At 43.3% G+C, this 14,128-nt stretch overlaps 1 protein-coding gene across 1 annotated transcript; it reads left to right on the forward strand.

Annotated features, from left to right (window-relative positions):
* PTGER4 (prostaglandin E receptor 4) lies at positions 1 to 11,184 on the forward strand. Its single transcript, XM_010725374.2, has 2 exons — positions 1 to 1,067; positions 9,016 to 11,184. Exons 1-2 carry the CDS (start codon positions 237 to 239, stop codon positions 9,610 to 9,612), a joined length of 1,428 nt encoding a protein of 475 aa, XP_010723676.1. The 5' UTR covers positions 1 to 236; the 3' UTR covers positions 9,613 to 11,184.
* The last annotated feature ends 2,944 nt before the right edge of the window (positions 11,185 to 14,128 follow it).

Genomic DNA, 14,128 nt, shown 5'->3' on the forward strand with positions numbered 1-14,128 from the left:
TACGCGGCGTGTGGAGAAGCGGAGGCAGCGCTCAGCTGTCCTGGCGCTCCTCTACGGCTACTCTCCCAGACTTTTTTAACTAAACCAGACGACTTCTTTTTCTCTTTCCTCATTCGGTTTTTTTTATTATTACTATTTTATTTTCAGGCTAGGCTGTCCCTCCCCAGTTCCGCTCTTGCTCCCTCTTTCTGGACTCCTCTTGCCTCCCCACGACCTCTCAGTAGCACGCGGGCACCATGTCCTACTACTCCACTACCATGCCACCTGCCAGCAGCTCTGCCAATGGGACTGCCAGCGCGGCCGAGGGCAGCAAGCCAGCCACCATCCCCACCGTCATGTTCATCTTCGGCGTGGTGGGCAACCTCATCGCTATTGTGGTGCTCTGCAAGTCCAGGAAGGAGCAGAAGGAGACCACCTTCTACACTCTGGTCTGCGGGCTGGCAGTCACTGACCTACTGGGGACCTGCCTGGTGAGTCCAGTCACTATTGCCACTTACCTGCAGAATCGCTGGCCAGGAGGAGTGGCGCTGTGTGAATACAGCTCCTTCATCCTTCTCTTCTTTGGACTCTCTGGCCTCAGTATTATCTGTGCCATGTCTATAGAAAGGTACCTGGCCATCAACCATGCCTATTTCTACAACCATTATGTAGATAAGAAGCTGGCAGGGCTCACGCTCTTTGCCATCTATGCCTCCAACGTGCTGTTCTGTGCCCTCCCCAGCATGGGGCTCGGCAGATCAACCTTGCAGTACCCTGACACCTGGTGTTTCATAGACTGGCGAGCAACAAATGCCACTCATGCAGCATACTCATACATGTACGCTGGCTTCAGCTCCTTCCTGATCATGGTTACGGTGATCTGCAACATCCTGGTCTGCGTGGCCCTCATTCGCATGCACCGTCAATTCATGCGGCGCACATCGCTGGGGACAGACACCACCTCCAGCCGCTTATCTGACTTTCGCAGACGCCGGAGCTTCCGTCGAATGGCCGGAGCAGAGATCCAGATGGTTATTCTGCTCATTGCCACTTCCCTGGTGGTGGTCATCTGCTCCATTCCTCTGGTGGTGAGTAACATTGTGCAACCCTACTTATTTTCATCATCCACATTGCTGAGTCTTTTCTCCTCCTCTTCTGTGCCTGTAGGTCAGAATCGTGTTTAGATGGTGCTGCAGATTCTTAGCGTAAGTTCAGTGCAGCTAGCACGCACGCATGGTGATAGAAAATTGTACTGGTTTATATTTACAAGGAAAGAACCCACGCTTATACCAAGCCCTAGAGTACTTTGATTGGTTGAAATGCAGTGCCAAAAATTCTTAACAAATTTTCCACTGTTTAACTGGAATCAACACAGTGAAAATTTCACTGAGAGCTGAGGGCACTTGAAAGTTCACTTCCAAAATTAATTTGTGATGAGTGAGGTTTGGAGCTCGCCTGCTCTTCGGATGCCTGTTGTGTTTCTAAAATATGTGCTGTTGCTGAAGGGTACAGCAATCCTTACTATGTGGAAGGAGGTAGTGTTCTGTTTGCATGGCACCAGCAAGGTGCAGAATGCTTCACACCCAAATCCAGAGCTGAGCTTCCAATCCCAAAGGACCCACTTGGGAAGATCCCACACTATTTCACTCCTTCAGCAGCCATGCTGGAAGGCTGGAAGCAGCCATGCCACTTGTTGCTGTCATTTTTAGTTGAGTGAGAGTTGCAAAAACCTGTCCCACATGGAGCTAGAGAAATTCCACAGTGCCAGACAACATTACCACTAACTATTTGCTAATTTTCTGCAACAGCTAGTACAATTACTGCCATTGACTTCAACCTGCGGCTCCTACTTTTTTTCTGTTCCTTCACCTTATCTCCAAGGAAGACAAAAAAAACCACCAGCTCGAGGCTCAATTCTCATGTGCCACCCACCATAATACAGCTTGGCGAACTTCTCTCTCCTTCTGGCTTAGAAATGTTAAACAGTTGGCTTACCGTACTCGCCACCTTCCAAAATACAGTTTAGGGAGCCAAGAAGTTGTTGTTAGTCATAAAGCAACACTGGAAGATGGATTGCTTTGAGGGAGTTTGGTGTAGATAGAAGCTATTCCACAGTCTCTGCGTGACAGAGGGTTTGCGATGTGTGTGATGTATGAGTGGCCATCAGGGGATGTGAAACAGCCATGCCGCAGCGTAGTAAGGAAGTTCAGAGAAATACATTTGCAGAGAACTTGGAGAGGTCAGCGAGTCCATCCCCCTATTCAGAGGCGGGTGTAGTTGCAGGGGTCAGGCCAGTTTTGCCACATTACTGAGATAAACAGGAGCCAGCGGAGTGTGGCTGTGCTGGAGCACCAGCAGCTATCACCCAGCGCTGTCGCCCCTCCTGCAGCGCTGTCATTTCATGTCATGCTGTGGCATAGCTGAGCGCTTTGCCATCTGTTTGCTGCTTGTCATCTAAAGGAAATGGAAATGTGCTGCTCGAGCTGTGCGCGGGCTGCCTGGGAGGCACGCGTGTGCTCGATCGAGGAACCGCGCGCAGCCTGTTACGCAGTACAGCAGCAGAAACCTCATGGGTAAGCTGGCTTGCAACACTGGGGGAATCGGGTCATGAGGTACCAAGCCCCAGCAGTTGGGTTTTAGAAAAAAGCCAAAACCTCATCCCTTGGAGGAGCAGCTAGAGAAAGGCTGAGGATGCAAAATGAAGCGTTCCTGTATGTTAGGAGCTAGAAATCTTACAGAACAACAACAAAAAAATAAATAAATAAAAGGAAAAAGAGGGAGGTGCTACCAGAAAGGAAACTAGATTGTTGACAGTTCAAATTAATGATCCTGGGTGGGGCAAGAGATTTATTCTTTAAACAGTGGCTGTTGAAAACCTTACATACAGCAGAGAGCGTGTGAAGGTGCAGGTGACAAAGTTGTGCACTCTCTCAGACCTTGATTCTGCTGCTTACAAAGACATGGTGTTGCCTTGAGAGTATTCACATGCAGTTGTTTTTCTCAGCTAAAGCAGACTTCTGTGTGCAAAATGAAGTAAAAGAATGTCATTTTGCTGTTTCCATATTTGACTCTGAAGTGTGCTGAGGAAAAGAAAAAAAGTTTTGTTTTACAGCACTTGTAGATGCATCATTACAGAGTCCAGTATGGTTAAATTGCTCCATTGTAAGGGTAGCTTTTGTCAGCCTCCTGCTGTGGGAATAAGCCACAGCTGTTTATGTTTTGTTACACCACGATGATGCCCCTGAAGCCATTCAAGGCCAGGCTGGACGGGGCTCTGAGCAACCTGATGGAGCTGTAGGTGCCCTTGTCATTGCAGGGCAGTTGGACCACACAGCATTTATGGGTCTCTTCCAGATGGGAGAATTCTATGATGTCAAATACTGCTGCGTATGCGTATTAAGCCGTCTGCTTATAGACGGAGGTTAAGCATTCCAAGATAAACTCTGAGCAGTGACACCTTCATGTTTTAAATCCTTAGAGAAAGCGGCAGAGACAGGAAAATCACTAACTTGTACGTACATTTTTATGACTCAGAGGAGTTCCCTGGAGTTATGGGGGGAGCCCACACCGCAGAGGAGTCTGCGAGGCTCGTTTGTCGCTCAGAGCCTGGCAGACACGGGAGCATGCGAGTAGTAAGGTGGTGGTGGCATGATTCAGATGCACAAAGCCGGCTCAGAGGGTGCTCGGTGACTGAGATTTTCTGACGGGCTGATTTCCTACTGATGATTTCAGCTGAATAAACTATCTCTGAAGTCAAAGCAGAGCAAGTTCTGAATGAGAGACAAACTTTAACACTTTAGAGTGAATGCTTTCACAATACAATAAATTGGGAGACGGAGCCCAACAAGCTGTATTTATCAGAGTTTAACCAAAAACCCCCATATTTTAAAATACTAAATAGCTCTGAACTACTAAGAGAAGACTTGTCTCGATTGAAAAAGTGCTTAAAGAGCAGTGAGCTGAGTCACAGAGATCAGCCATTCTTAGTAATGACGCTGCAGCACTCAGCTTACAAATAGGGTTGTTCAGCATTTTAATGATTTGTTCATAAAATCATCAAAATCTTACAATGACATGTGCTGTAGCAAAGTTATTGAGGATTGTGCAAAGCACTGAATGAACGTGGAAATGAAGGTGGATCAGATTTATCAAAGGAAAAAACATTACCTATAATAATACCTTTTGATATGGGTTCCCAGTGTACAGAACATAGTTGGAAAGCATGAAGAAAAGTCTGACAGGAATTTAGGAGTGAAACTGGAGAAAAGTACATCAGCTGCGTGCTGCCTCTCGTCTGCACCTCACATTGGTTTTTTTTCATCTTTTAAGAATGTGTGAGTTTTTAGTACATAGGATCGATATAGTTAGAAGTACTGAATGAGGCACGTTAGGTGGTACTTTATCAAGAATGTAGTGGAAATTGCTGCCCAGCCCTTAAGTATGACTTTCAAGAGGAAGAAGGCACACTGCTGGTAGTACAATTCACTCCAGTGGTCTCAGACATTCTTAGGTTTACAAATGCGTGATCTTTTTCTTATCCTGACCTCTGCATGCTGTTGAGTTGTTCTGAAATTGTAAATAAAATGCTGTGCTTCAGGATGAATGTGTGGTCCATTTCATAAAATAGTCAAGAGTTTCTAATGTAAGATTTAGTTGAGATAAAAGTTTGGGTTTTCGTTTGGTTTGGTATGGGTCCTGTAGCCAGCAGCACAGTGGCAGGCACAGCTACTGCGCCATCTCTTACAGCAGACGCTGAGCCCTTAAAGGAAAGGGTGCTGGCTCCTAGAGATGAAAAACTTGTTTCCTAATTTATATCATTTAAAATTTATCCTATTGGCATGTGGGATATTTTATGAGGGGAGATTATTCCACCAATTGCTCTGCGACAGTATCTATACAAATTGCTTTATAGTGCTTGACAGAAATTGAAATCATGATTTGCATTTGTATTTAGTAAAAAAAAAATGCAAAAGCAACCATGCAGGGCTGTGATCCTACCACTACCTGTTGCTTCAGCATAAACTCAACACGCTGTGGAGCAAAGCGCTACTTAACCTCTCCTGTGAAGAAAGGCTGAGGGAGGCTCCGGGGTCACCTCCCTGCTGCTTTGTAATATCTGAAGGGACTGATAAACAGGAGGGAAAGCGACCTTTTACACAGACAGATAGTGACAAGGTGGAATAGTTTCAAACTAACAGAGGACAAATTTGGAGATTTAGGTTAGTTGTTAGGAGGAAATTCTTTACAGAGTGTGATGAGGCGCTGGCACTGCTACCCAGAGAGCTGTGGTGCCCCATGCCTGGAGGTGCTCAAGGCCCTGGGCAGCCTGAGCTGGTGAGGGCACTGCCCATGACAGGGGCTGGAGCTGGGTGGCCCTTGAGGTCCTTTCCAAACCAAATTCTGTGATTGTAAGATTAATAACATTGCCAAGAAACCACAAATACTTTCAAAATATGTTGCCTGAATTCTGTGACTGCAGATGTATCATGTAAGTTATTTGAAATATGAATTGTTCTCGTTTGCTTTTTTCTTAAATTAGGATTTCAAGTTGGAGAAATTGGAGAAATTTGAGCAGATAATCAGCTAATGTGACATAGAAATATAATCTACTTTCTGAGCACTTATTTAGAATATGCAAGTCAATCCCCCTTATCACGCTACAGCCTGTAAGGGAAGACTCATAGACAAAAGAGGTATATCTCTTGCTGTTAGTGTGGATGTTTTACCAGGATGTAAAGACATGCTAAAACTGACATTCCAGTGCAGATTTAGTTTTTACTATATCGTGATTAACAAGTAATCCAGGCAATAGGTCTGAGCTGGTAAATGCATTGGACTTTTTGGGAAGCTTCTGTGAAAAGATGTGGGACAGTTCGAAGTTTTCATTAAATGAGTTCTTTTTAGGAGTCTTTCACCTCCATGTGACAAACCGTCAAAAAGAAATGAAGCGTACAGAGGTAACATAAAGCAAGCTGTATGATTTTTCATTTTAGCCACGGTGTCAGCGCTTAGAGACATTTGTCCCTGATCTCTGCCAGGCAGAGAATGGTGAATCAAGTGCCTAAGTTTCAGCTGGTGCTAATCAGAGGAACAACCCCACTATTAAATCACTGGTTTGTAACTATAGCTCTAAGTTAAAAGGAAAAAAAAAAAGAAAAAAAGAAGAAAAATCAGGCCTCTAGAGCTGGTCTGTGTGCTGCCTTCAGAGTGTGCGTCGGACTCTGAGATGTGGATGCATTTCTCAGGAGAAGCTCTGCCTGTCACACCTGTCAGGTTGGTGGCAGTGCGTGCACTGCTGCTCCAAGGCTGCTGCTCCCACAACGCTGTCCTTTGGGCCGCCGGCTGTGGGCAGGTTGCTGCGCCGGGATCACAGCCCAGAGCTTACACAGCTCCAGGGTGTATCCCTTGCCTAAGGGGAAGAGGAGGAACGTCTTGAAAGAAATGTCATGACACAGGTTAAATCCTTAGAACTTTGTCCTTCGTGTGTTTACAACCTTTTACAGTTTTGTTTTGTTCGGGTTTTGTTTGTTTGTTTGTTTGTTAGTTTGTTTGTTTTGGTGTGTTTTTTTTTCAGAGGGTGAAAAAATTCTTAGCCAAGCATATTTCAAGAACGGAGTACAGCCGGTGCCATAGTCGCATCGGCTTATCTTCCAGCCCCTCCGCGTTGAGGAATCCCGGCTACTGGGATTTGCAGGTTCTGAGCCCACGACTCTGCGAACAGAAAAGGAGGCCCAGAACGAATCCCCGCCGCGGCTGCGGGGTTACCGCCATGGCCGTGCCCTGGGGCAGCGCTGCCACCTGGCGGTGCGCTGCGGGACGGCCGCTGTGGGTAAAGCCCTCCGTGCCCGCCGGGAGAACCCGCTCTGTGGATCTTACACTCCTGCGGGCTGTTCTCGTAGCCGGCGATATGCAGGATTCATCGGTGATGAAGCAAACTAGAGAAGCGGCAGGTTGGGGGCTGTGTAAATACTGAAAAAACCCGTAGTGAGTGAAACCTAATCAAAGTGAGCTGGGGGTCAGCCTCTTCTCCCTTGTAACTAGCAATAGGGCTGGAGGGAGTGGCCTCAACTTGTGTCGGGACATTCAGGTTGGATGTTGGGAGAGACTTCTTCTCCAAGAGAATGGTCAGGTCCTGGAACAGGCTGCCCATGGAGGTCTTTTCCAAGCTTGGTGATTCCACAATTCTATAAAGTAAAATCACAGAAATAGATATTGCTGTGTGTGCAGGAATAATCTTTGATGTGCATCAGTTGTGTCTGTGGCTTAACAAAGAATAAGCTAGTTATCAAACAGCCACCTGCAGTGTTGGGAATAATTAGGAAGGATCACTGTATTGCTCTACAAATTCATTATTTTCCCGTATTTTGAAATTCCTGTGGAAAGGTTTTGTTACCGATGAACCTGGATGAAGGTGCTGAGAAAGCAAATACGGATGATCATCAGCTTCATGTCCAGTCGTTTGAGATTCTGTGCATAGCAGTGCTGAACAAGAACTCTGCAGTGCTTCATACATACTTTGCTGGTAGCTTTGGGGTGCACTTACGCTCTAAATCCTGACAAGCAGAACACAAGCACGCATGGCTCTGCTGCAGGAAAATTTCATCAAAGAACTGTGATTTTGTTTTGTTTTGTTTTTCCAGTCTTGCATAGGTTCACAATCACAACTTCTAGTAAAGATGACCTGAGAGGACTTTTCTAGTTCAGAAGCAGTTTATGCACTTGCTTTTCCTCATGTTTGTCTGTAAGCTCATAGCTAGGCCAGACTTGACTCATCTCAGAAGCCAATGTGGAGATTTTAAAACATCCGTAATAGTGCTACTAGATTTTCACTGTGTCATGTAAGAAGAGAATTAAGGGATTTAATGAAGGAATTTGAAGAATGCAGCATCTTCCTTTGTCAGATATTTTCACTGGCTTTCCTAGGCCTTCCTAAAATTCCAGACATTGCATAGGTCTTGCTAAAATGAAGAATAGCTATTTGAGACTTACACACTCGGATGATGTCATGCTCCTTATGGACAACGAAAATATAACAATTGATACCAAAGAACTGGATCGTGCTCTACAGCAGCATTTTCAGAAGTGGCTCCAAAACAAGGGTAGGGACTATAGTACTGTTTTTTCTTGCATTCCAAGGAGAGCCTGAAGGAGGCATTTCTGACAGGATCCACAGTAGTCTTACATTTTTTGCATGATAAATTGGAAGTGCTAATTCAGTAGTCATCTAGCAGCTGCTTCAAAATCTTGAATTCTTAACCACTTCATATGTATTTTTATGCTTTGCTAATTAGAACCAAGTGCCAGCTCATGTACGTAAGCAATGCACTCCAGTCCAGTGCTGGAATCACCTAATCGTATTGACGTATTAAAAATCTTCTACCTGAGGGACCTTTCTTTTTGTTACTTTATTTTTTTTTCCAAAACATGCTGTAACAAGCAAGCCACTGAGGTTATACAACTTCAGTAAGGACAGGTGCCAGCCGGAAGTATTTCTGTACTTGGCAGTCAACAGCTCTGGGCTTGTTTCTGGAGAATAGCATACCTAGATTATAACCTTAGTTTCAGTTTGTTTCTGAACACACAATTATTAGACCTTTGCCAGAGGAAACAGTTGGCTGCGTCCATCCGTGGACTCTGATATCTCTTTGCAAATACCATAAGACCAGAGATACAGTAAGGAAGCAGGATATAGCTGTAAGTCTTTGTTCCTGGGTTATAACCATTAACAAGGAAGTTGTACAAGCAGCATCCAAAAGTTGAAGACTCGAGGATTAGTTAGGAGGGGTCAAGAGAATGTCACTCCTTTCCTACTTGCAGCACATAAGATCAATTTACAGCAAATTCATCTCTAATTTTTTTGCGGTTTTGAAAAAAACCCTCACAGTTGCCAATCTCAGCTGCATTGCTTTGGCAGCCTCTTCTCTTGTATCCTGCAAGTGCAAATTGAGATCCATTTGATATTTATGATATATAATCTTTGATTTGCTGACGCAGTTGTAACATTTTGCCTTCATCCTCCCCCTTCTCTTTCAATAGGTCCGTGTCTTTGTGAACCAGCTCTACCGGCCCGAATTAGTGAGAGATGTGAGGCAAAACCCTGACCTGCAAGCCATCCGCATTGCCTCAGTGAACCCCATTTTGGACCCCTGGGTATACATCCTTCTCCGCAAGACTGTGCTCAGCAAAGCCATTGAGAAGATCAAATGTCTCTTCTGCCAAATTGGAGGAGCTCGGAGGCAGCACTCGGGGAGCAATTTCAATTGCGTGGATGGTCGCAGGACCTCTTCTGCTGTGTCAAGTCAGTCACCCTCTTTCATCTCACGTGAGCTGCGGGAGATCAGCAGCACGTCCCAAACACTGCTCTATCCCCCGGAGTTAAGTGAGAGCAGTGTTGGTGGTCGTGTGCTGCTTCCAGGCCCCAGTGCAAGTTTGGCTCAGTCTGACACTACATCCGTAAGGACACTGCGCAGCTCAGAGACCTCGGACTCCTCACAGGGGCAGGACTCAGAGAGCATCCTCCTGGTGAATGAAACCAGGTCTGGTGGTGGTGGGGCCAGCTCTACGTCCAAGGGCAGCCCCCTCCAGGTCACGTTCCCCACTGAGACATTGAATTTATCAGAGAAGTGTATATAGCAACAAAAGGTGTCAACCCTGGTGATCTTTCCTGGTACATTGGAAAACTGGTGCAATAGATAGGCATTCTACCTATTCAAGTGGAAAGGGGATCAACTATGCTCCAAAGGGCTAACTTTCTCTTGCCATGTGATGGGTACATTTCTTTTAGACTACTGAGGACTGTGTGGAATAGACACTGCGTTTTGTGCTGCCATCAGAAGTTGATCAAGATGGGTCTAATGAGACTGGAATCACAAACATGTCTTGTTCTGGGTCACAGGAGAGCTACTGGGCCTCTCAAAATGGAAAGATCCATCACTTTCTTTTTGTTTTTTCCTTTCTTTCTTTCTTTGTTGTTTTTTTTTTGTTTTGTTTTGTTTTGTTTTTTCATTTATTCTCTTTCCAAATCTGGTAGAACTGTGTTTTCCTGTGGCTGCTCAGCTATCAAGAGTCTAAGGTTCTGGTACTAGAGCAGAATGTGAGGCAACTACTAGGAACTGGACGGAGCTACTCTGACAGCTGCCTGCAGTAGGATTTCAAAGTGTCTCACTAAAGCATGAAAATGTGAATTTTTAATGTTGTGTATATATCAGGTTTGAAAATATTTAAAAGTCTATTCTTCTCTGTGAGAAGGGTTCTTATTAATACCAGGTATATAGAAATGATTGCCAGCCTTCTCTTCCCCAGTATTTCCTGCTGATAAGACATTCTTGGATTAGATTTGTTGTCCGTGCTAGATTCATGGTTGGTAAGATAATTCTTTAGCTGAAAATATGTAAACACTTTGAAATGAAAATGTATGTAGTGTTGAGAAAAAAAGAAAACATATCTTCAGTTAAGAATATTCCTTTTCAGCGTATGTACAAGCCAGATTTTATTTATGTGCTGATAATGTTTCCATGTATAAACACATCTGCTCCTTGCTGAGTACTTCAGCTCACGTCCTGCACACACTTAGGCACACACTTAATAATGGCCATCAGAGTAGCCCTTCTGCTGCCAGGTAAGGACATATAGAAGTACTTTAATATCAGAGCCTAGAACTTTCAACCCCTGGTTAATAGTCTTAATATTCACTTTAGTTACAGCATCACTGATGTAATAAAGGTATTTTTTCATAACATTTATCATTTTACTTTAAATAGTAAATAGAATTTTATGACTCTGTAATCTGATATTCCACCAAATAAACGTATGAAACCATGGAAGCAGAATCTTCATTTAAAAGCATAAGTTATATAGAACCAGCTCCTGGTCTTGCACTCCTTGTACATTATTTGTTCCTAGAATTTTAATGGAAAAGACATCACCAAAAACAGCTGTTAACCAGTGACAAAAGGACTTGGTGTTTTATTTTGTGAGGTTAGATCTTGTTACAGAAATACTGTTTACTAGAATAATTCTGTACAGATATTTGGGGATGTTTTGTCAAATACTAAGCATGTTATGCTGCTTAAAGTGTTCTTATGTGAAATGCTTTATTGTAATGAAAATCTTGAGCCTTATGTTGATGACATGTTTAAGCAGTTGTATTGACCAGAATGATTCAGAGATCACGATTAAATGGAAATGTTCTGCTTGAGCTCAAAAGTTTACGAGTCTGCCGTTCGGTGCCAACTCCCCACTTTAACAAGCCACCCTTCTGGAACACCTTGTGCTTAGCTGCTCCTAAAACCTATTGGAAGTTTCCAGAGCTCCACAAACAATCACCATCAGCAAGAAGGAGCCATCTTAGAAAACGTGAAAGGACTGTCACACAGCCATGAAAAAATCTCTCAGAACAACAGAAAGATCAAAACCCCCATCAATTAAACTTCAACCTGCCTGTTTCCCTCTAGCACAGGAGCAGTAGAGCTTATTTGTGCGTAGGAAGTTATGCACAAATATTGCAGCAGAAGCTACTGCTGCACAGATTAAAGTAGAGAACAGTGCTACTGAAGTTCCTACTGTAGCTGCAGGTACATATCTGCCTCAGTTCTTTGCAATTAAAGCATTTAGCTATGGTCTGCTGCTTACTAGTGACCAACAAACAGCCCTCACTGTATTACTTAAGACAAGGAACAGTACCTGACAGACTATAGTTTCTAAATGAGAAAGGCATTACTGATGGAAAGTAGTTTGTTCTGATGGACTTCTAAGCAAGAATAGAGCACCAAAAGAGGTGTTCTTCCTTCCCTTTGCAAAAACAAATGATAAGCCTTCCTTCTCCCCACAGCATTGCTGGTTTACCAGTGCTGGACAGGACTCACAAGCCCACATCAGCACTAGCTGCCTTAGGAATGAATGAAAACCCCCAATCAACCCATGCTAATGGAAAATGCATTAATTCACAATTCAAGAGTGTCTTATTCCAAAATCTTATCTCTGTGACTCCATCCTGTCGTCTCACCACCCCCGGTCTCACATCCTTCCAGCAATCTGCTTCTGCCCACAGCACAAACTTCAGCTTCACCAAACCTTATACCCCACACCTGAACCTTTCCCCAGACTCCAGACCCAAAATCCATTTACTCCCCCATCCTTTGGCATGGTGTGAATAGGATGAGAGCCAGTATTAGTAGGAAACTGATTTCTATGAATATTTGTAAATTAATTTGATCCTATGATCCGTAAGTTAGCATTACAGTTGGATCCAGGTTTAAGGAGTAAATTTAGGCTCCAAGCCTAAGTACAATATATCCTGCTCCTTAATAATAATTAATCCTGCTCCTTAATAATAATACAATTCTGTTACAAACTAAGCTTATACATCTCCACTGTCTGCCACACCAGTGCTATATAATATATATATTATCAGTGCTTAAGTGCAATGCCAGAGTGATAACCGTATCAATGTGATCATTACCTTCAAATGGCACCATGACATCTTGATCAAGAAGTCTTCTACAAAACTTTTCAGCCAATATTCTTCTGCAAAACTGCATATCTCATTTACTGAAAGCAGATTTACTTTTCAAGTTTCAACATTACAACAGACCTTTCCACTGCTAAGGCCTGTTACAGACCTGTCAGCTTTATCAGATATGAAAATAAGATGAAGTCAGAACCCCAAGCTTATTGAACCTCAATACAAAACTCATTCCTTACCTCCAGTTTTTTCCTTTGACCATGTACCCTTTAAAATTCAAAGAGCTACTAGAGTCACTTCTTTTAGAAAGTCAGCCCCCTAACCCATGACAGTCAATCTGCCACAATGGAACTTCTGCTACTTAACAGGCCAGGAGAACTTCAATCCACTTGAGAATGTGATAGTTAATATGACACCAACCTACAGTAAATCTGGATAGTCCAAGCCCACATGCTTTTGCTTTCCTGAACTCCAGCACTATGTAAGTTCACAGCTATTATATGATCTAGAAATAAAACTCATCTTTTTTCTTCCCATTATTTTTAAGATCTGGGGGACACTAACCTCATGTTGCCAGGTACATTTTCAATGCTACCTTTCTCATCTTGATCCCAAACATCAACAGTTATTCAAGGAAGTTTTAGGGATGAGAAGAACAAAGTTCATTTTTTTACCTTCCTGTTTTAAAATCCAGTCCCATATTGTATTATTAAATTAGAGTCAGTGTTATCTGATCCATACTTTACCCTCTAATATTGTTGGAAAGTATTCTCTCTCCGTGAAATCTATGTATTTCTGATTATTATCAGAAAGTAATGCTTCCTATGTATTCCCATGGACACTACAACGGTTACAAAGAAAACAGTAACACTCTGACAGAGCAAATTCTCAGATTTGCAGAAAAACAGTATTTTTCAACACAGTCACCACCACTAGCCACATATTTTCACCAGCCATGAACAAGAGCCTGCATGCTGCACTCATTAAAACCTGCCCCTGCGGAGGTGACCCACTGTTTTACAGTTGTTATGATGGCGTTCCTGCTGCTGAAACGCTCCACCTTCTGTCTCACGGTGCCAACATCTGCACACTAGTATCTATCAACATTCAGCAAGCACCAATCAATGTCAATGGATGCCATTTTTTTTCTGCACAGAGGAATTCAGTGACACACCTCTGCTTTATATGCACTTCCACTTCAGATGCCATTTTGTTACGCTGCTTTTCTGCTGCTATCTGTTCCATCTGTTGTTCCCGTGGTGGAAAGGTTCAATCTCTACTGTTGTATCACCAACATCTGCTTCTGAAGTCGTAGGCAAACACAATAAAATAGGAGACATCACCTTCAAAACAGCTGTCATCTGTTCAACTTTCAAAAGATCATTATCTCATTCTACAGGGGTGGAATTCATATACACCTTTTCAGTATCTGAAGTTTACTACCAGTCAGCCACTTCAGGCTTCTTTTTTATAGTCAATGGAACTAATTAAGCACCTTGATTCAATTTTTCCAAAGATTTTTATCTAACATAAGGCACATGAATGGCCCTCTAAATTATATATTTCTTTCCAGATATAAAATTTTCCAATGGAAAAAGTCAGATTTAAATCCTCAGCTGTGTGCATTTTGCTCTTTAACTACCTTGCTACATTTCAGCATTTTCATATATGATTCATATGGAAGAC

This window comes from Meleagris gallopavo, chromosome Z, assembly GCF_000146605.3.
Source record: "Meleagris gallopavo isolate NT-WF06-2002-E0010 breed Aviagen turkey brand Nicholas breeding stock chromosome Z, Turkey_5.1, whole genome shotgun sequence".
Taxonomy (NCBI): domain Eukaryota; kingdom Metazoa; phylum Chordata; class Aves; order Galliformes; family Phasianidae; genus Meleagris; species Meleagris gallopavo.